A 22,916-nucleotide genomic window follows, 5' to 3' on the forward strand; every position below is an offset into this window, starting at 1 on the left:
AGCATTATTCCCACAATTATTAGCCACAGTGTCTGCCCAGTAACAGTCACTATATGAGAACATACCCATTTACCCTTTTTTGGTTTTGGTTTTTTTTTTGTTTTGTTTTTTTTTTAATTTTCTGTCTGTGTACTACAGGCTGTTTTCTAAAGCAGAAATCACAATGTGCTGTGAACTATCTTTCAGAAATTGCTTTGCTGTGTTTCAGTCACCAGAGTTAATAATAATCAATGTTACCCTATGGGGTCCCCCCAGTATACTACCACTCAGCTCTTTTCTGTCCCTCTTCAAGGGCCATAAAGTGGTGCTCTCAAATGAGCTGGGTGGAGTGGGTGAGGTTTCATATAGCTTCCAAACCTCTTCCAGACACAGTCAGCCTTACAAAGTCTTCCTCTAGTTTTCTGAGAGGGACCCTCAGAGTTTCCTGCACCAGACCCAAAATGGATGTCACATGTCCTCAAAGCATGCAGAAAAGGGAGCACAACGTAGTAATTTTGATTGTGTGGCTGCATTTTGTCTTATATATGGTAACCTGGGAATTCAGATCCAGGTGCCAGTTATCCAGGTAGGTTTACAGTGTTACTGTAGCCTTTCCTGCCACACTATTTTGGTTGTTTTCATTTTACTAAGGTGTTACAGATGCTACTCTGCCAACATATCTCTTCAGTAGCTGCCTTCCTGCATTCGGAAGGGATACAATAGTTTGCTTCACAGGCTTTCTGCCCTACTGCAGCATTTAGACCTATAAATTGGGTAACTAGCAGATTCTCCAAGAATGGAATAACTTAGTATCCATACAAGTATGCTGTGTCAGCCTAAGAGATATAAACTCTGCTGCTAATCTTTTGCTAGTCATTTTAAACTGAACCGGGACTTGAAATAACCATGTGTTCAATAACCTTGTCTTCAATTTAAATTACAGAAACAACACACAAAGGGGAAACAGTGTGTTATCTTTTTTAATGTGTATGCTAAATGGAAGAATGTTTAGCTTTTTACTAAGTCCAGGCAAAAATAACAATGATCAGGGTATTAATGCTAGATGTTTAATGACTTATTATTTCAGATCCTAGTAAAATTGTGCAGTTTTGTGTCCCCGGCGGAAGAACTAGCTCAAAAGGATGATCTCCAGCTTCTGTTCAGTGCAATAACCTCATGGTGCCCTCCCTATAATCTGCCTTGGAGGAAGAGTGCAGGGGAAGTACTAATGACCATATCGCGTCACGGCCTTAGTGTCAATGTAGTGAAATACATTCATGGTATGTGTCTTTATTCAATATTATTTATTGGGGTTTTTTCCTATTCTTTTTCTTTCATCATTTTCTTAGTTAGGAAATAGGCATGAGAATAGTAGATCAAGGAAAAGCTTTGGGGCTTTTTGTTTGTACACGTAAGTATTTGCATACAGGTAAAATTTCAGAGCACAGTGTTGTGAGAGAGGTGTTTGTAGCTGAATCTGCCTCATGCACATTTCAATTTAACATTGAAAGATAGAGTTTCCCCTCATGTTTTGGTGTAGAGTTTACAATGACCAAAAGAAAAGGCCTTTGGTAACGTCAGTGACTGTCTGTATTGAAAAACATTCATGGGGAAGATGCAGAAGTTTGTTGTTTTTGCTGCGAGCATTAGCTCTTAATGGGAGTTAGTTGTTTTCCGTCAAACTGAAAAAATTCAGTGTGAATTAGCAACTGCAGTCCCTTGTAGATGTGTGAGGCAAGCTAGCAGTGCCCTGTTTACAGCTGCTTGTAGCTGGCAATAAAAGTGTAGAGATGTCTGAGGAAGATGCAGGAACCAGCTCCATGAAAGCTCATGTTCTGTAGTAAATACCGGTGTGTTATGTAGACTGGGGAGAGCTAATTTGGGTCTGTTGGGAGAAGATTCTTTCTCCCAGACACCTTGCTTTTATGGGAAGAGGCTGGGTGAGACTGTTACAGCCACCCTTGATTTGCAGTGTACTCTCCATTATCCGGGACGTTGGGAGTGGCATACCCTGGTAACAGCAAACCCAGTGTAATACAGGCACTAGGAATTGCTTGAGGGAACATGGTGTTTGGGCACAGAAGCAGTTGAGTGCAAACCTCCAAGTGCTGATTGATGGAACAGCCAACTGGCTTTCTCCCCTGTGGTCCAGTCCAGCTTCCCTGTGGAGTCCCCAACCCAAGGATGTTGTCCCTAGGACTGACTGACTAGATTGCTGACCTTTCAGCCAGCCTGTGTTTCTTCTGCTGGGCCCTTGACTTCCCCACTTGGCCATACAGCTTACAGATTGTAGGCTTTGTGCATCCTGAAAGCCAAAATAAAATCATCTGATGGCCTTAATGCAGCCTGCGAGCCACCAAATGACTGAAGGAGCCAGAATCATGCCATTTTCTCTCTTGTACTTTTTTTAAGACAAATAGCATCCTGACACTTTCAGGCATAGAAAATATAGTGTATAGGGGTATTTCTGTAGCTGGTTACAGATTTTGGTAGCTAATATAAGTAGTATTTGATTCATCATGTATTTTTACAAGGGACTGGTTATGGTCTGCTTAGCAAGGGCAACTGCCAAACTGGTTCATGACAAAGAATTTGTGAGAGCAAAGCAAGATGAAAACAAGTGTTGGAGAAGATGTTAGCTGCCCAGGAGCAGCTTTGCACACAAAATACTAGTGTTGCATTAATTTAAAACTACATGGGTGCTTAGCTTTGTAGGATTTGAGGTAGGAAATTTGATAGAGTGTGTTTCTAGCACTATATTTAGGGGCTTTTAGACTGTAGGACCCCATAGAAGCATTTGTAGTTTTTTAATTGGAATGACTGTTGGAAGTGAACTAACATCCTTATCATACATTTTAGCAGTGTACATCTACTGGAAAATAAACCTCACGGTTTCCTCACACACTGGGAAGCAAGTAGTTAACAAGACTCCACAAAACCATTTTGACAGTTTATGAAATACGTCACCCTGCTCCCACACCTTCACAGAAAATTTCAGTCTGTGTTTTTTCTTGAGCTAGCAGTGTGTTTCCAATTCCAGTCAGAAAAATGTGAATGTACAAGTATCACTTGGAGGCACAGAACAGTCAGCAGTTAAGTATATTCAGATAGGACTTAAAAGGTGGTAGGTATTTTGCCTGCATCTGTAACAGCCTTCTGGTGGGTTTTGGTAAGTGTAGAAAGTGTATGTGTATATGTGAAAGTATTATGAAGCACAACAAAGAAAGTAAGCAAGTTTTGACTGTGGTGTTTGACATATTGCAGCTACTACATTTTCACTTCTCTATGGGTTTGATCCACAGAGGAGTGAGGCTGGCATATCAAAAGATATTCTAGTTTTTTTAAAAAGTGAAATGAAATCTTAAAAATAAAACCAGTTGGTATTCCCTCTCACTTGTTGATTAAAAAAAAAAACGAACATGACTTAAGAGATTACATCTGTCAAGAGGCTCATCTCATACTCAGAAAAAACGTTAAGATATTTTATCGTATGCAAAGGAGCATCCTTTCACTATCTCATGCTTGGATTTGATCCCTGGGAAATTTTGTTATCAGTCTAGCTAGAAAGATTTGCACTTGTCTCGCACATGCTGTGAAGTTAAAATAGCAGATAATTGAAGTGAGCATCTTTAAGGAGTGCAACCTAAAAATCTGAGAAAGAGCTTAGGGTTCAGATCCAAAACTGCTTGAGAATCCTGCTTGTGTTGAAGTGCTCTTATGTTATGTGATAAAAGATAGTTAAATAACAGTTACCTTATTGCTGTGATTCTTGTACTAGTTATGCTTCTTGTTGTGATTAATGTCAGTAAAATTCCAAATTTCTTAATTGCAATTCTTTGCAGAAAAGGAATGTTTGTCCACGTGTGTTCAGAACATGCAGCAGTCTGATGACCTTTCTCCCCTAGAAATAGTTGAGATGTTTGCTGGACTTTCTTGTTTTCTCAAAGACTCCAGTGATGTATCCCAAACGCTGTTGGATGATTTTAGGATATGGCAAGGATACAACTTCCTCTGTGACCTCCTCCTCAGGTATGCAGAAAGTGGTTGAAGGAATGCAGACAAATCACTGAACTTTTTCTGAAGAGATTTCTTAGTAAAGAATAGGTTTGAACAAATAACTGATTATAGGTTATTATGAAATTAGGATATTAGAAACAAAACATGAAATTATGTGTTTCTCTCAATTTATGAAACTACATTGTTTACTTTTTATTCATTGGTACTGGTTTATTACTAAGTGTTTCTGTATATGCTAAGAAAGCAGATGCTTAATAATTGGTACTAAATGTTTAGAAAGAATTCAGAACATGAAATTTTGGTTGCAACTGGTCATTTTTGGGTTTGGTTGGGGTTTGGTTTGTTTTAACATACTATTGTAACGAAAAATCATATACATAAGTGTGGTGCATGCTACTTAGTATTGAAGAGACATTTTTGTCCATAAGCTCTAATACCAGAGTGCTGGAGGGAACACTCATGTTACCAGGGATTCGGGGGGTGTGTGTGTGTGTATATATGTATAGTTATTATTATTTTTTTATTTGTACTTTTTATTAAAGGTAATGCTAATGTGCTGATGCATCACAAACTATGGCAATGAAAATGCCTGCCCAGACAAGATTTGGATGTATGATCCATCCATGATTTTATTTCTTTCCATGAAAGAAACTTCATTCTTTTCTTCTCAATCAACAAATTAGCATCTGCTCCATTATTTTTGTAAAATCAATGGTTGGTCTGTGTTGCTCGCTTTGAGTATGAAGTTCTGAAGAAGCATGCTTAGCTGTTGAAATATATGTTTTACAAAACCAAGACAGAAACTGGGAAATGATGTCTATGAGTGTACACCTTACGAAGTGTACTCGGGTCAAAGATGCTTAGAAACAGTTCTGTAATGGCCATTAATGAGAGGTGTAAATGTTGTTATTTCTCTTGTTCAAGCCATTCATTTTGTGTGCTAGGATGATAGGTTTTGGCACCCAAATAATTTGAACTAAATTTTCTACTACATAGTATGGTTTGGGTTTTTTTGTTTGTTAGTTTTAAATGGATACCAGACATAGACATGGCATTTTAAATTCTTAATCACAGTTAAAATTAGTCGTAAATTATCTGCTGTGTCATAAAAGCTAAAACACCTGTTAAGGAATCGTTGTTCTTGTAATATAAATGGTGGTTTTGAGTATGTTATATTTATTCATGCATTCATTCAAAGCAATGTAATTCAAACTCAGCTGTTTTTCAGAAACTGTCAGCCAGAGTTTAGGTGGAATCTGAGGGGAACACACTGTCATTAGCAATTTCATTTTCAGGTACAAAAGCAATCCCCTCTAGATCAAGTGTTTTAAACATACTTTCTCCTGAGCTTTCTCATCCTTTAAATCGAAGAGTGGGGGATCCCTGACAGAGGTGTAGGAAGACTAGCGGTTTGCATGTCTGATTGAAAGAAAGGAGAGCACCTGGCTGCTTCAGTTGACATCAGTAAAGGCTAAAAGCATAGGAATAAGTTATCCTCACTTCTTCCAGGGTGGCTCTAGAAAACTTGCTAATACTCTTGCAGAAATGCCTGGGATAAGATGAACAGTGTGCACCAATGTGTGGTATATTTGTTAGTGGCTTGTGTGTTATAGAGGAGATGGAAGATGGTTCAAAACGGGAGTGCTGTTTTCATGGCCATGTGTCTTGCCGTTTCTTGTAAGTTTTAGTTTATTTGGTCTTCAAATCAAAACACAGTTTGTTTCAAAAAAGCATCATCTTGGGGAAGCCTATGTATTGGTCAGTGAGGAACAACAGTAATGTATACTCCCTGGACATGATTTGGCTCAAACCTACTGACAGAGATTTGTTCAGCTCTGTGGCACTGTTGTGAAGATGATTGTCATGTGGGGTAATGAAATCTGGACCAAAGAAGAAAGGCTTTGGAGCTGGTAATGCAGAAGGACACGTGAAGAAGGTGACTTAATAAGAAATTAGAGGAGGCCTGTGAGGACCAAAGGAGCAAGTATGTAATTTCGCCTCAACGATGTGAAAGGGCAGGGCATATGGAGGATTAGTAGAGTGGCAATAAGTGACCTAAGTGCTTCTGTAATGGCTGCTTGAAGGAGATTCAGCTGCATGTCTGAGAAGATGATGGAGGATGCAGAATGAGATGTTTCTAAGGCCTCCCACGGTCACTTGTCAGCAAGAAATAAAACACAGCTCGCATTGTGTGAGCAAATAGGAGATTGTGATCCCCAGCTTTCTCTTGAGACCTGTAGATTAAACCACGTTTAATTACTTACTAACTCTGTAATTTTTGGTGAAGTAGAAAGAAAATGAGGATTGTTCTGGGGTTTGGAGTCAGTTTTTAGGGTTTGGTCTGATGATGTGTTGCTGTTGGGGAACAATGGTTGGAATGAGACGTTAGCATTTCTATTGTCTTGCGTTCAAAGGTAGTCCTAATGAAGATGTTTCATTGTGTGCTTTTAAGTGTTAGGCTTCTACCAAGGTACCTTTTCATTAGCATAAAATAGTAGCTCTCAAAGTGGCAGATAGAATCTAGCAGAATAATTATGAATTTATTAAATGACAGACTACCTAGGTGTTTCCCTATCCAATAGCTTCATGTTTGTAAGAGGGTTTTAAAAGTCTTCATGTCTGTACTGCTTTTTAGCAGACTATTGAGTTCAAGGAAAGATTTATGAGGTGAGTTTCTATGGCAAATAAATGTATGGTCTCATAAATCCAATAATGTTTTACTGAATGGTATGAAATATGAACAGAGAACTTGTGAAATACTGCAGGAACAGAGCGCTAAAAGTGTGGTCTCTAAAATAGAGTAAAATGGGAGAGAGATCTTATTGAAGTGATTTGAGTTGAAATAAACTGGTGCTGCTAACTTGATCTATTGTGTTTTCTTTAGATTAGAACAGGCAAAAGAGGCTGAATCTAAGGATGCTTTGAAAGACTTAGTTAATTTGATAACTTCCCTAACAACATACGGTGTCAATGAATTAAAGCCAGCTGGTGTTACCACTGGAGTACCTTTCCTACTACCTGGATTTGCAGTCCCACAGCCTGCAGGCAAAGGTGAGTCTGCTTTCTTTCTCCCTCTGCTTGTATTTTGGTTTTTAAAATGTAAACAACAAAATACAGAGCAGCTGCGTACTACACAAACCATTTGCAAGTGAGTCTATGTTGTTTTACTAAGATTGCATATCAAATACTTTCTTCTGTTGGTCTCAAAGGTTCTATTTTGGGGTTGGTACCCAAAGAAGAAAGTGTAGGGCTTTCGTCTTCTGAGGATTAAAGGCTGAGTCAAATATCTCTCACTGCAAAGCTGACAGTTTCTGTGTGGACATTGTAAGAGATCATCATAATGGAGAGATGCACTGATTTGATTTATGGTATTCTAAGCTGCTCTTACTAACCTGATGTGAAAGGCTGATGTGCTGGTTTGATTTCCGTCCCCCACCCTCATTTGCTTTCTGTTAGCTTAGGCAAGCGTAACTTGTGAGCTGAAATCTTGTTTCATCACCAGTGTTCAGAGTGGTGAAATCTGTGGTGTACTTGCAACCACAGTCAATTATGATATGGAGATAAGGTTAAGGAAGTCTGAGGGGAGAAAATGTTTTATAAAAGCAAACTTGTTTTTCACATCCTGTGTATAAACTTAAAATTCAGATAAATTCTAAACTCCTTAGTTACATACAAGACTTAATAGTGACCGTGGAGCTAGTTTGTTACTCAAACTTTTTATGGGATTTAGTAATACCAGGAACACAGGAAAAATTTTTGTGATAGGGTTACATTTATAGATTTATAGGCTAGTGGATTTACTTTCGCTGTTTCTCTTGGATATCTAGGTTCCTTGGACAATGACTTCCTTTCTCTGGTATTGAGAGAGTTCATTGTTCATGGGAATTGTTTTTCCTTTGCAATAAATAGAGAAAGAAGGTGATAGTCACATTCAGAGCTTAATTTCTCCATGTTTTGATAATAACATACTAATTTTTGCTTGAGCTAATCAGCCTTTCTGATACAACAACATGAGAGAACCATAGCCTATTGTAGGCTCCAAAGGAATTCTTTTACTTAATAATTTTCTGGTATTTGTCATGACTTTTCTCAGTTCCTTTTACTTGCTTTTCATTACATTAGCAAGTTGTCTTTTTGTGCAGACAATATTAGCTCATTTTCTTAATTGCTTCCATTTAAATCCTTTTAGTTCTTCAAACCTGAAGAGCTGGTGAAGATTTGCTTTCTTCAGAGGTCCTTATAATAATCAAAGATAATTTATTAATCCACTTGATTGCCTGAAACAACTATTGATAGTAAATCAGAATAGAAAAAGTTGTACCTGTCCCTACTTATGTTCCTGTCACATTTAATAAGCCCTAAATCCCCCTTTCAGCATTTTTCATTGTAAAGAAAGCATGTAGAAAATGTCCTTCTAGAAACAAATGAGTGTGACTTACAATGTAATGTTAATATTCTTTTGGTATGTGAAATTGTTCCATATTAGTTCTCAAGGAAGTTTCCTGTTGCCTTCAGGAGAGATACTGGCAGGGAAGTTGGTGAGGCTAGACACAAAGATAATTGAATTTACTTTCAAATTGGACAACTTAGTTTATAAACAGTGAACAGAGTAGCATTCTACAGAGCATATGTAATAAACAAACATTCTTTGTTTATGAAAGCATTTTAAAATCAGATTAACAGTTTACTTATAGCTTGTTTGAAAATAAGATTTTATTGTTAGAGCATCCTAAATGCTTTGTTTAGAATGTGTTTCAAGTTCTCACTCTTGATTGTTTGGTTTTTGTTTGTTTATTTTTTAAATTATTTTTGCTGTTACTTGTTTTCTGTATCATGGGATTTGTCCACCATGACTTGTAGTGTTCCTACAGAAGTTGAAAAAGTTGGCTTAGAGGCATCTTTTTAGTAGAATAATACCTGCCCATAGAAAATTCTGGGGTCCACAGGGAACACTCATAAATGATGCATTCTTCGGCTAAATTAATGAAATTTTATTCAACTTGAAGGTACTTACGAGAAGTTTGACTGAGCTTTTAAACATGTGAGGTCTTTGTGTGCTACTATTATAGCTACCTTACACTTTACAGCTCTTTCCCTTTGTTTTAATTGCCTAATTATTAACAGTACTGGACCATGCCAAAGCTTTCTTATTCCCAGGCCTGATTGCCAAAGCCAACCCCATGCCACCTCCCGATACTGGTATGGTCATTCATGCCTGTTAATCCAGACCTGAGCAAAAGCAGCCTGTCTGCCTAAGGCAGGCAACTGCCAGCTTTGTGCCAGCCTGTGGTGTTTCTCTGCACGTAGCTCTCTTGTTCTTGCAGGCAACTGCCAAAGAGTGGAAGCAAGAGAATAATTTGGTGGCCATGCATGTTATCTAGCTTTGAATCTGGCTGAGGAGTATTGCTTATTGCTCTGTTGAGTGAGGGGATACAGATGGCTGTTACTCTAAACTTAGCCTGCTGAATCCTTGTAGAGGACAGTTTCATTCTACGTTATGGAGTACAGAACGTGTTACTGTTGCTGTAATGGGTCTTTTTGTGGCCTGGATAGATGACAGGCAGGCTTTGTTTTGTCTCTAGAACTGTATTCCGTTGCACGTTTTAACAATAGGTCAGTTTGTTTGCCTATTTTAAAGAAATGATCTTTCATTTAGCTGCTTATGTAAACACCTTTAAAGATGAAGATGCCACCTTAACAAACAGGAGATTGTAGGTTTTGCAATGTAAGTGATTGTGCAAAGGCTTTTTTTAAGAATCAGTTTTAATATTTGTATTATACGTGACATACACTGTTATTCACACTTATTAAAATGCATGGATCATTATTAATAAGTGTACTCATTGTCTATGGCAATTAAGAACTTTCTCTTTCCTTTTTTCCTCCCATCCCACTTTATTTCCTGATTTAGGTCATAGCGTGAGGAATATTCAAGCATTTTCAGTCCTCCAGAATGCATTTTTGAGAGCAAAAACCAACTATCTAGCACAAATCATCCTTGATGCCATCACGAATATTTATATGGCGGACAATGCCAACTACTTCATTTTGGAATCACAGCACACATTGTCTCAGTTTGCAGAGAAAATTCCTAAACTTCCAGAAGTGCAGACCAAATACTTTGAGATGCTGGAATTTGTTGTCTTCAGCTTGAATTACATACCCTGTAAAGAACTGATCAGTGTGAGCATCCTTTTAAAATCCAGCACTTCTTTTCAGTGTAGCATCATTGCCATGAAGACACTCCTTAAGTTCACCCGTCATGACTACATCTTTAAAGATGTCTTCAGGGAAGTGGGGCTTCTGGAGGTGATGGTAAATCTTCTTCATAAATATGCAGCCCTTCTGAAAGATCCCACTCAGGCACCAAATGATCAAGGTAGTGTGTGCTCTTCCATTTTACTAATACATGTCTTTATTTGGCTGGGAATGGCAGAGGTGAGCACTGAAGAGGAGGAACGAGAGAGTCTGAATATGTATCTCAAGGGCTGACTTCTGGTGGGGGCTGCTGTGCCTTCTTAGAAGCTCAATTGCTTCTCTCAATGTCCTGTGAAAAGCTCAAGGCAAGCTTTAATGAAGATGCTGAATGAATGCAAAATAGTAGCAGTTCGTATTTTCCTTTTTAAATGTTTTTTTCATGTATTGGTTTAATACTTGTTACTTAACATGAAAAGAGCAAGTGAAGGAGCAATACGTAGTATCTAGACCAGGGGTCCTCAAACTACGGCCCGCAGGCCGGATACGGCCCCCCAGGGTCCTCAATCCGGCCCCCGGTATTTACAGACCCCCCCGCTGGGGGTTGGGGGGGGAATCCAAACAGCCACAGATGGCTTCCTGCCACTTCATCCGCGTGCCGGCCCCCTGGTTAAAAGGTTTGAGGACCCCTGATCTAGACTCTTCCTCACAAAAGGTACTTGTGCATTTGATTGTGTTTAGCCTCAACTTTGAAAATATACTATAAAGCATGTATCTGAGCTCTTAATAGGAGTATGTGTTCAAGTTTGCAGACTTTTTTTTAAAGTTGATTCTACATTTTTCTAATAGCATATTTAAAATAAAAAAGAAATGAGTTATCTCCAGAACTGGACATCTCTGAGATAAGCTGCATAGCTGCTTAGCCTGTGAAGCATGTGGGGCCAAGTTCCATATGTGCACGCACACACAGAGAATTTTTTTTTTTTTTTACATTCTTTATTCAAACTGAAGTTGAGTTAGTTTGCATCAGTGACACATATTTTTTAGTCATAGTTGTTGGATGTTTCACCTGAGTTTGCTGTCTGAAGCTTCATTAGTGAGTGGCAGCAGTTGGTTAGTTAGAAAGCTTTGTTGTCAGCAACTCCATTGAAGAACACAGTAATTCTCACATTCCTGTAAATGAATGGACCGAGCTGTCATCTGATTAGGGTACTGCCTGGGTGCGCATGCCCTTGTGTTGTGGCTTGCTTCTTATTAGAATAATTAAATAAATCTTTTTTTCTGGAGTGTTACCCTGTGTTTAAGATGCCACTTGCAGTGTTGGTTCATCTGTTACACCTGTTGAATCATCAGCACATTTACTGTCATGATGTGAATGTAGTTTTATGCTTTTGTGTGGAACTTCTCTTTAAAGTACTGAATACTGAACAAGAACAGATCCTGTGAAATCTTCAGCCATGGTATGGTTTTGTGGCTTCAAGAAATAGCAGTTGGGGATATGAAACTACACAGACAGCTGCAGTGTCAGCCACAGCTCACGTACTCAGAAACTTCTGTTTTAAATTCTTGTCTTTATAAATACCTTTTCTGAAAATTCTTAGTTAAGCTTTCCCAGGAATGCATGTGTAGACTAAATCTCAATTTGCTTTGGAATATGGTTAAACTGCAGTTCTCTGGGGAGGCAAAGAAAATAAAATTGTTGGTGGAAAGTATCAAGATCTATCTTACAAAAGAATGACTTTTATGATGATTCTGGCTTCTGAAATTATTTTTAGGTGATTCAAGAAACAGTTCATTTGAGGACCAAAAGCAGCTGGCTTTATTGGTTATGGAGACCTTAACAGTACTACTGCAAGGATCAAACACAAATGCAGGTGAGTAGAGAAACTACTGTCAAAATATTTATAAGTAACTCACTCAGAAAATCATGCCTGAAAGCAGAGTAGTCTTGACTTTCTATCTTCAGGCAAGTAATCAAACACACCAAAACGTACTTTATTTTCTGGAAAAAAATGGCAAGAGAGAGAACAGGCAGCATAAACTAGAGCTTTTCTAGTTTTTCTTTTTAACTTCAGTTTCTTTGCTGTTGTTTACCTGAAGGCAACCACAGTACTCCATCATTCTCCAACAATACTATAATAATTTCTAGTAGGGCTTGTAACACAGGTTGTATATTGAAAATTTTAAGCATATAATTAGACTTGTAGTTTGCTGTTGACAGTGCCATGTCTACTTAAATGTCGTTATTATTGCTTGCATCTTTTGTGAAGAAGGCTTTTCATTTTCAAAGGCATATTCCCAGTCACTGTGTATAAATAGGGCTCTGTTACGAGTGTCCTTTTTTAAGTCAGGCAGGTTCATGTTATGTTTCATGAGCCAAGACTTAGTGGCATTGAAATAGACATATGTATGTGATAGACATATGTATGTGAAATAGACACATAGTACGTGTATCTTGTATTAGTAAAAACTGTCTCTGAGAGCTTGAAATAACAGATTGGGAAAGGTGGGAAAGGGTGATAATTGTTTTTAAACCCTTTTCATCTCTTCTATTAGATGAAAAAGAAAGTAAGCAGGTGGAGGGAAACAGACACCACCCTGAGGGACCAGGAAGTTTCTGGCCTTGGAGGCCATGAAACATCCTTATTTCAGCAGTTTGTGGTTTGGTTTTTTTTTGGTTGGTTTTTTTTTTTTTTTTCTCCCTCAATTCTGACTGGGGATTTCTCACTTCCGGTTTTGTTTTTGTTTTCATTTAAGTAGGAGAAAATACAATCTGTGACTAATGCTTAAGAATGAAATGCTGAAAATTGTCCAGCTTGGATGACAGCTCACTGTTTAAATGTTAGCTCTTGGGCTAATGATGTAAAGCTTGTAACTTGTTTCTTTTCTACTTTTGCCTGGGCAAAATTTTATTTAAATTTAGGCCTAGTGTTGGAGTAATCTCCAGCACTGTCTGTCCCATTTCACTGTTGTGCTTGTTTTCAAGTTCTATTGTGTTTCAGCTTGTGGTTTCAAAGCATTTTCAAAGATGGCTTTTGACTTCTACCCACTGAGCATTTACAACATCTGCGAGCTTGGCTTTGTCTGTATACTTGATAAGTTAGTTCCTCATTCCATTGGGAAAGGAATTATTCATGGCATTCAAGATAACCACCAGCTGGATGCCCTTAGTCAAAATGGAAAGGCATTGGAGCTAAGCAGAGGTTACTCCAAGCTATGTTTCAATTTGTTACACGTTCAGTCTGTCATTATTGCACTTAGACCATTTTGTCGGATTGCTTATGAGAAAGCTGTGGATGACACTGCCAGAAGCTTTGCTGAATTGGAGATGCTTCTCCTTTGCCACTTCCCTTTTGTCCACCAAGCTACCTCTCCTGTCAATGGAAAGGAAAAAAACCATGATCTTTGATTTACCAGATGAATCTGTTCAATGATGAACCAAGCAGCAAGTGAATTAGGCTGAAATAAGGAGGTTTTAGAGAGGAATTGGTATGGATTACAGATGAATTGCACGAATCAATTACATACTTGTGTATTTATTGCTCAGCTTTGGTTTTGCCATGTAAGAAAAGGCAGAGTCAGAAATGGGCGAGAAAGGAGTGACGCAAAGGCAGGGCTTCCATATAAGGAGAAAATGGGGGAGGAAAAAAACCAACCCGAAACCCAAAAAAGCTCAGGATTGTTTGATTTCTACAGATGAATAGGAGGAGTTGGTGTTAAGTATGTGATGTTAACATCTCTGAAGGACTAGAACTGCATTGTATTTTAGAAGCAGCAGCTGATGGTTCACAGGACTGGTCTATATGTACCTGCGTGGTGCCAGCATCTGTGGAACCTGAGCCTTGTTCCTGTGAGGTATGGATTATATTCTGACTGTGGTAGCATCCACCTGACTTGTGACAAATCCTTGGCTGCTGCTTAATGGTGTTCCATACTGCCTGAAGCAGCAGTACCTCATTGCTGCTTCTTGGTACTGAGTTAATCTCCAAGTATTTACCAGAGAAACAACATGCGGTAGTATAAAACACATCAGGACTGTGGGGTGATGCCACAGGTGTTTCTGAGGACTCTTGGAGAGTTTCAAGGGCCTCATTTCATCAGTAGCTCTCCAAGTTCAGGAGTACGACGGAGCTGTACAGGAGGAGTTAAACCATTTATCGAAGAAGTTGTGGTTGCTGTCTGCGCAGTGTGACTGGGATGTAAGCCCAGTGGCATTGTATCCAGAGGCCAGCAGAGGTTTTAGGTCATCACAGAGGCATAAATAGACATTATGCAGCCTTGCAGTGATTCATACCACACGCAAAGCTTGGCTTCTGATTTTCAACCAGTATCTCTGATAAGGTTTCCTGAATATCGCATAACTGATAACCAAATCTCAAACAAGACGTTTTGAGTGTCCAGACCCAGACAGGCTCACTGGATAGTAGAGAACCTGGACTGAGAGTAGGAGAAGAATGAAATGTTACCTCAATCTCTCTGAAAACAAGAGACCTGACCACTGAGGAGATGCTCTTTGCCTGTAAAGGAATGCAACACACTTAACTGTCTCAGGGTCTGAGACCTCTCCTTTTGCCTTGTCCAAGTCCATACCTCATCCAAAGAACATCAGAGAAAGCAGGAGGCCTGAAATCGGCAATGGATAGTGGGATGAAGACTTGTATATGTACATTAGAGGGAATAAACATTGTCCTGACCAGCTTGTTATTCCTGAACTTGGTCATTTAAACTGCTCTTTTAGTTTATGGTCACAAGGAAAATGATTGCTTTTGGTGCAGTAATGCAGCATTGATCTATTTCCCTACTCTGTTTTCATCTTCAGTAATTAAGATAGGGCAGTATTCTAGGTGCTGTCACTGTGCTAAACACACATTATATGTGCCATGTGTATTCCGGTTTGGGTTTTATGATGTTTTCAGAATCAATTTTGATTTAATTTTCAGTTAATATTGCACATGTGTTCTTCTGAGTATCTAGTAAGCTTGAGAACCATTATTTGACTTAAGCTTTACCTCTACAGTGGTAGGTCTTGCCACAAAAAAACTTCTGTAGAATCTTACAAATTTTGTGAATAGACCAAGTAACTTCTTAACCACTGTTCCTAGTTTGCTTGTCTTGTCCAGAAGCAGCCTAGTTATATTTTTGGCAGTGAACTAAATCAGTATGAACACTATCCTTAACCAAAACAGCATATAGTCTTCACTAAAGATGGAGGATTTGCTGTATTTTTTGTTTCATTTTGTGACTCTGAGCTCTAACTCTGAAAGAGTAACTACTGTTGAGTAACAGAGTTATTGAGCAAATTCTTAGAACTGACCTGCATCCTTGTACTCAACACCCTTAGTGGAAAATACTGTCAGAAGAATGTCATTCAAGTTCCGCTGTTATTTGTGGTAGGAGTGGAAAAGTAGTAGTAAGTCACTAAACATCCGTAGGGCTAAACCTCTGCCATTCAATCTGTAGAAATGAAAACAAATACCTTTCATGTTTTGCTGTTGTCATTAATTGTTACTGATTGTATTTTTCATACTGCTTATGTGCTTATCCCCATGTGCCTCTTTTTGACTAGGTATTTTCAGGGAATTTGGCGGTGCAAGATGCGTGCACAACATAGTAAAGTATCCCCAGTGTCGACAGCATGCCCTGATGATCATCCAGCAGTTGGTGTTATCACCTAGTGGAGAAGATGATATGGGCACTTTGTTGGGACTGATGCACTCTGCTCCACCTACGGAACTGCAGCTGAAAACGGACATCTTAAGGGTAAATGAAGTACTGCTTGGGATTCTTGCTCCTAAACTTCTGTTTTAAAAAAGAAAACATTGAGAAGGGGATTGGATTGGATGGGTGGCATTTAGCTAATGAATGTAGATTGTCTCTAGAGTTGAAACGCATACATTTGATGCACGGTTTTTATTTTCTTCCATCTGTCCATGCCAGGTTTCAAATCAGAGATGAAGGCTAGTGAGTGAGTATGTGTTTTTAGCATCATCACTTGTTATCAGCTTCAGTGGGTAGGAAATGAGGTTCTACAGTTAATGCTAATCTTCCCTAGCAGAGCATTATTCATTTAGAAATAGTGAGAGTACTTGGGGGGGGGAAAAAGCAAGCATGTAACGCTTAAGTTTATTTTCAGTGCCTGCATTTTCCTGTGGCAGATATACTTTATTTTACCAATTTTTTTTAGTTATAAATGCTGAACTAGTTAGTATAAATGTAAATCATAGTGACCATAGTAGAAGATAAAGCTGAAGAACTTGCTTGCTTAAGCAAAATAGTGGAAAGGTAGGAGGGTAAGGCTGTGAGTGGAGGAGAGAGAAAGCTCTCATCTGTTCTCTGTTGTATTAGATTTGCTGTTGCTAATCTAGACCTATAATTTCTTCTTAGAATAGCTAATGTTATTTTTGTAGATTAACATAATAATGTTATTTCAGGATAAAAAAGCTGAGGCAAGTAGTAGTAAGTAAATGAGTCTTACCAGAGAGAACTCTGAGACATCTAGGTTCATCTCTGTTAAAAGGAGCTGTAATACTTCTCTGACAGATAGATGAGCAGCTATATATTATTCCAAAAGACAGAAAGGAAAGCTAGTAACAAAATGCTTCATTTGACTCATTTTGTCTATCAGGGTCTACAGTTGGTTTTGAGCATGTCTCATTCATGATACTTAAGGGGAGAGAAAGGATATTGCAGTTCCCCAGTGGACTTAACACCCAAAGTTAGGGTTTCTGTCCTTCATCTGACCTGTTGTATTTATCTTCCATCAGTGCTGCTTTCAGAACTTTTGGTTATGAAACTGACAGCCCAGAATGGTGCAGTGATGTGTTTCTTACTGTTAATCCAGCTTTGGCAGGAAAGGAGATACTGTCTTCAAAGGAATGACAGTCTTAACTATTTCAGTACTCACCTTCTGAGTTCTTTAACAACAAAAAAAAAAACAAACCAAAAAAAACCAACTAGTAAACTCTTGGTCGTGGAAGATTCCCTGTCCCTCTTAGCCTATCTTTCTGTGTCAATAACATCTTTCTGTTGTTTGTGGTGCTTCATGTAGAGGTACTTTTTCTTCTATATTCCATATTCACATGTGGGTCAAACTTTCCGTGACAGCTGGTTTTTTTGTTTGTGTCTGCTTGGGTGGATGGGCTTCCCCACCCCCAAATTTCACAGATTAAATGAGTATTATTATTCTCTAGTGGCTATATTCATGTAGTTTCCACTTCTTATACTGTGGCTTTGTATTTGTTCAGCAAAGAAGGTTTTATCCATTTTTGTTTCTCTCAGGCTTATTTTTGAACAGAAACTCTTAAGATTGGGTTTCACTCAATGCAGAGATTTATGGGTTTCATTATAGAGGAAGGCTAAAACTAAGTGAATTTTTGGACTAATTCTTTGGTGCCGTTATCTTTTGAGTGCTGTTGTGGCTTCATAGCTGCCAAGTGCTTATGCATTGTAGATTTTGAGCACACCTGTGTTAAGATGGTCTGAGGTTTAGATGTCTCATTGCTACAGCCAATTGTTTGCCCACTTTTATTTGAAATTGTTTGTGAAGTATGATGGCAGAGTATATTTCTTTCCAATAGCTGTAGTCTCTGCCTTATCACTAAGGGAATTACCTGGGGATTTTGGGTTCTCTTCTAGGCTTGGTCAAGTCTTTTCTGTTGGAAGGTTTATTTACCTCCTGAATTTCTTATTTCTAAATTAAGGGCAACGCTTTACTTTCCCCCACCACGTTTTCTCTTTTTATTTTGTAAGCTCTTGAAGATGGGGACTCTTACAGTACAAAGCTGATCTTTGGAGACTTCAGGCATTACCAAAGTCTGACAAATGACAGGAGGATTTTGTTAGCATATCAAACAAAAGCAGTCCTACTTTTTTCCAAGCTGTTTGTAATGCCTGCTGCTTTTTTTTCTTCTTTGTTTTGATTGTTTGTTTTGTCCATAGGCCCTCCTCTCAGTGCTGAGAGAAAGTCACCGCACAAGAACTGTTTTTAGAAAAGTTGGTGGATTTGTGTATGTCACATCCTTACTCGTTGCTATGGAAAGATCTTTGTGCTCACCACCTAAGAATGGCTGGGAGAAAGTAAACCAGAATCAAGTGTTTGAACTGCTTCACACTGTGTTCTGCACATTGACTGCAGCAATGCGCTATGAGCCAGCCAACTCTCATTTCTTCAAAACAGAGATCCAGTATGAAAAACTGGCAGATGCTGTTCGATTACTTGGCTGCTTCTCAGACTTGAGAAAAATAAGTCCCTTGAATGTCTTCCCTTCAAATACACAACTATTTCAAAGACTTTTGGAGGATGACCTAATATCCCTGGATTCTGTGTCACCTACACTAAGACACTGCAGCAAACTTTTTATTTACCTCTACAAGGTAGCAACAGATTCTTTTGACAGGTATGAACTTTGCTGCTTGTTTTTATTATTATTTTTCTCTTCCTGTTGTACCTGCCACCCCCACCCCCCACCCCCCTGCAGTGTTCCCACAAATAGTTTTCGTTGAATACATTCATTGCAAACTTTTGTATTTCTATTTCAATTGATTTCTTTGTTCCCTCACACCAGTGAGAGGAATAGAAGGTGTCAACATCTGACCAAATATTGACTTAGCTTACTGGTGTTCTCCAGGGTATGCAGCGTTCTCTCTGATGCTGAATGTTTTTGTCATGGCAGCAATTAGGATAGGGGTGTCAGTTTATGGTTACATTTGATGTGTTGAAGCAACCTGTTGATTGATAGGCAGACTGTCTGGTTGCTTTGTTGTACAGAACTACTAGATTTTTGTATTTTTATTAAGTCAAATGAAAAATTGGGTTTTGAACATCACACCTTAACTTCATGTTTTCTTTGATATGGGACTTTAAGTAATTAGATAATTTAATGACAAATTTAGAATCATAGAATCGTTTAGGTTGGAAAAGACACTTTAAGGTTGTTGAGTCCAACTGTTAGCCTAGCACTGCCAAGTCCACCACTAAACCATGTCCCAAATTACCACATCTACACATCTTTTAAATAGGGACGGTGACTCAACCACTTCCCTGGGCAGCCTGTTCCCATGCTTGACAGCCCTTTCAGTGCAGAAAATTTTGCTGACATCTGATCTAAACCTTCCCTGTTGCAACCTGAGGCTTCTTCCTCTTGTCCTGTTGCTTGTTACTTGGGAGAAGAGATGGACCCTCACCTGCCTACAACCTCCTTTCAGGTCGTTGTAGAGAGCGATAACGTCTCCTCTGAGCCTCCTTGTTACTGAACACATCTAGACTAGACATCTTGTTTTAGATGGATTGGTATGTTCTTTAAAGTTCTAACTAGTCTGTAAATTACTGGGGTTTTTTAATTTAACTGGGAGACTCTCCTAGAGTTAAACAATTAGAATTTAAATTATACTTGAGATTTGAAATGAACAGTAATATGTGTCTTAAAGTTGATTCAAAATCACAACAAAACTTAATGAAATATGTGTTGAAGATTGGCTTGTCTTAAAATAGTTCTCGACCATAATTTAAGGTACAAAAAAGTAAATCACAGGTCTAAGCTTAGTTTCTGGGACCTTGGAGCTTCTGCACCCCAGCTATTTATACATGTGACCCTGTTTTAATAAGATGGGCTACCTAGTTAGTCAAAACAGGGTCTGATTTTCCAAGTGTTGAAGGTATGGCTGTGTACATTGAGGTATTAATGGAGCTGCCCGTTGGTCAGGCTTTCTTAAGCTAGCTGACTAGTAGTACAAACTTTGTGTTCTTGCTAATGAACGTTTTAACATTTTGCCTCCAAAGCAGCAAATCTTAATGCTTTTCTCTTGCTTAAAAAAAAACACCCCACAAACAAAACATAAAAAGAAAAAACAACAAACCAACAACATACACACCCACCCACCCACCCCCAAACTAAAAGCCAAAAACAGAAATCAATCTACTTGATCTCATTTTAAAGTATCATTAAGGCATTTAGCTAGGGGCAGGGAAAGGCATATTAAAAATGCGTTGGATGTACTGTAGAAGTTATAACACTGGCTGACAGTAGAGTATGAGGGGTCAAAGGGGTAAGTAAATCCCCTGGTATTGTTTGCATAAGTTATCTCATTAAGTTCATTTTTTGGTGTTTTTTGGCTGTAATCTTCCATGACTGCATTCTTTCTTCTTAAATTTTCTGATCATCATTCTTCCTAAAGTTTACATTGCTTTTTATTTCTTACTCATGTTAGTTATGCTTAATTTACTGAGGTTTTACTTTCTCCTCTCAATTTCCACTCTTCAACACTGAAAGATGTTCTGTTTCGCTGGTGTGGTCATATCAGTAAACCTCTGCAGAATAATGAACAAGCGCTGCAGAGTCCTACTGTAAAACAAGCATATGTTTTGCATGTCCATGTTTTACCTGATGCGTGTTGTTCTGTAGTGTCCTTCGTCTCACCTGTGTTGTTTCTGAAAAATAGATCCTATTAATGGTTTTATTGGTGCTTTTGTAAAACTAACAAGCTTATGGCTTCTGGTTTCTTCTCTAACCTCTCTGTCCTACCCCTGTCTGTTTTGTCTGTAGTCGTGCAGAACAGATCCCTCCTTGCCTGACAAATGAGACTTCTCTCCCCTCTCCCTGGGGTACGCCAGCTTTGTCCAGGAAAAGGTACCGACCCTTCAAAGAGAAGTTGATCTCACTTCTGATTTCTCTCTCACTGTTGTGTTTCTCAGTTTTGGGGGAATTTTTCTCTCAAGTTGCTATTTCTTTCTGAGGTGTGCATTTTCACTTGTATGTTTACTGAATAAAATAAATGTAAAGGTATGTTTCGTAGTGACTCTAACAGATGGGATTAAAGATGTCTCCAGACTCCTGAAGCACTGCATGGAGTTCATGATTCAAAACCAAATAAGGTCTAGTATAAGAAATGATCTAAGGGAGGTATAAATGACACACTCAGGAGCAGTTCAAAGTAGTTCAGACTATGCTAGTAGACCAATTAATACAGCAGGATTTCTGTTTTCTTGACTGATTTATCAAGAAAAGATACTTTCAGTTGGAAGGTGGATGGGGTGTTAGTAATTGCACAGAATGAAAAATAAACAGTGAACCTGTCAGTACTTGACTAACAAATGATGTAGAGGCATGCTAAATTAAAAGGTTTGAAAAGCAAGCACCAATAGCACAATTCAGAAATCCTAACATCTACTTCCCTGCCAAGCTGCTGTCTTTTCTTATGCATCTTACTGTCTGATAGATTATTTTCTCTTAAAAAAAAAAAAAAAAGTTTACTGATTCAGCAATAGTGTGACTTACAGGCCTGTGCAAATAAAGAAAAGGAGATTTTTCCTGGAGCCCCTGTGGAAGAGGGCAGCCATTTGTTTTCTGAAAATGCAGGTTAGGCAGAGATTTGCTTCTGACACTAAAAAGACGTTTGAAAGAATAGGTTATCTGAGGTGCAGGTGTCATGTGTAGAAAATACTATCATTCTTCCTTGGTGTGTGGCTTAAAATATGCCACCAAGTTTCGTATTTGGAATGTAACAGATTTTGCTTTTGGAAACTGCTTTGAAAGGAAATGTTTGTACTTGAGCAAGTTAGTAAAGAGAAGCCTTTTTTTGTCTTTCTGAGTGATATTACCCAAGTCAGGGACTGGCTTGGGCAAGGCAACTTTTCCAATAAACCAGAACATCTTAGACTGTCATTTCCTTTCTTTTCTGACACTGAGGCATTTATGAGCAAATGCAGCAACTGCTGTTCACAGAGGAAAAACCTTAGCTGCCAAACTCCTTTCCCTCTTGCTTACTCTGAAGCAACTTAAAGGAAAACAGCCTCCTGTGGAGGATTTTACTGCTGCAGCTCTGATATTAATCTCTGTAGCATTATGGATTGCCTTTTCCTTTACTACATTTTGCTGTTCTGCCAGGTATAACTGGCATGGCTGCTGAGGTTCACTGAATTACTCAAACACGCAGGTACGCAAAGGCTTGCAGCAGAATGCATGCAATGCGTGCCAAGCAGGAGCTGACTCCAGGGCATAATGAATGAAAGTGTGCCAGATGGGTAGCTGGTGCAGCCTGGTACTTAAAATATAAATATATGTATATATGAAAGATATGTTAGGCTTCCTGTGTGTGTTTTTTGTAGTACTGAAAATGAAATCTGAAAGCCATGTGATAAAAGGTGAGTTAAAGATTGGATGGTTTAAAAAGTCAGTATCCCTTGGGATGCTTTGGGCGATTTAGGTAAGCACCTGTATAGTAATGTGGGTACTTGCTGAGGTGAAGGACTGTGTTTGATATGGATCTTAACAAACAAAAAAGGCCTTTGGGTGATAACAAGTTGTGTAAGACTCCAAGCAAAAGTGCACAGAAAGAATCATCATTCTGGCCTGTACAACTTTTCAGATCTCTTCTGTAAAGCATGTTTTCAAGTAAAAAAACAGACAGGGCTAGGCTTTTCAAAAGGTCTGTTTGAGCAGCTGTCACTTTCTCACAGTTGTTCAGTGTCATGTTTGTCATTCCTGGTGAATTCAGTGCCAATAGCTGGGATCTTCCTTCTTTCAAAAATAAACATCTTAGTCCAATGGTATTTTTTTTTTTTTTTTCCTCTTTTAAAATGTCAGGTACAGTCAGATTCTGTTGAAATTAACTCTTCTGAGAGAAGTGTTTGCGCTTTTCTTGTTTTCTGTCTCCTTTACTTTGTTTCCTGGGATCTCCCTTGTTGTTGTGGCCTGGATTTCTGCCTTTTGACTCTTAAGACAAGCGCC

General features: G+C 38.7%; 1 protein-coding gene across 4 annotated transcripts in view; it reads left to right on the top strand.

The window, feature by feature from the left end:
- The window catches only part of WDFY3 (WD repeat and FYVE domain containing 3), a 185,192-nt gene that overhangs the window by 79,774 nt on the left and 82,502 nt on the right, over positions 1 to 22,916 (top strand). For 3 of the 4 annotated variants that reach the window (XM_037396249.1, XM_037396260.1, XM_037396258.1), the window contains exons 7-14: positions 1,067 to 1,259; positions 3,822 to 4,008; positions 6,881 to 7,047; positions 9,908 to 10,375; positions 11,967 to 12,065; positions 15,758 to 15,951; positions 18,130 to 18,587; positions 20,733 to 20,816. In XM_037396249.1, the coding sequence (XP_037252146.1) occupies positions 1,067 to 1,259; positions 3,822 to 4,008; positions 6,881 to 7,047; positions 9,908 to 10,375; positions 11,967 to 12,065; positions 15,758 to 15,951; positions 18,130 to 18,587; positions 20,733 to 20,816 (1,850 nt within the window). The remainder of the gene's footprint in view (positions 1 to 1,066; positions 1,260 to 3,821; positions 4,009 to 6,880; positions 7,048 to 9,907; positions 10,376 to 11,966; positions 12,066 to 15,757; positions 15,952 to 18,129; positions 18,588 to 20,732; positions 20,817 to 22,916) is intronic. The other variant, XM_037396261.1, reaches the window with a different exon arrangement.

This window comes from Falco rusticolus, chromosome 1, assembly GCF_015220075.1.
Source record: "Falco rusticolus isolate bFalRus1 chromosome 1, bFalRus1.pri, whole genome shotgun sequence".
Classification (NCBI taxonomy): Eukaryota; Metazoa; Chordata; class Aves; order Falconiformes; family Falconidae; genus Falco; species Falco rusticolus.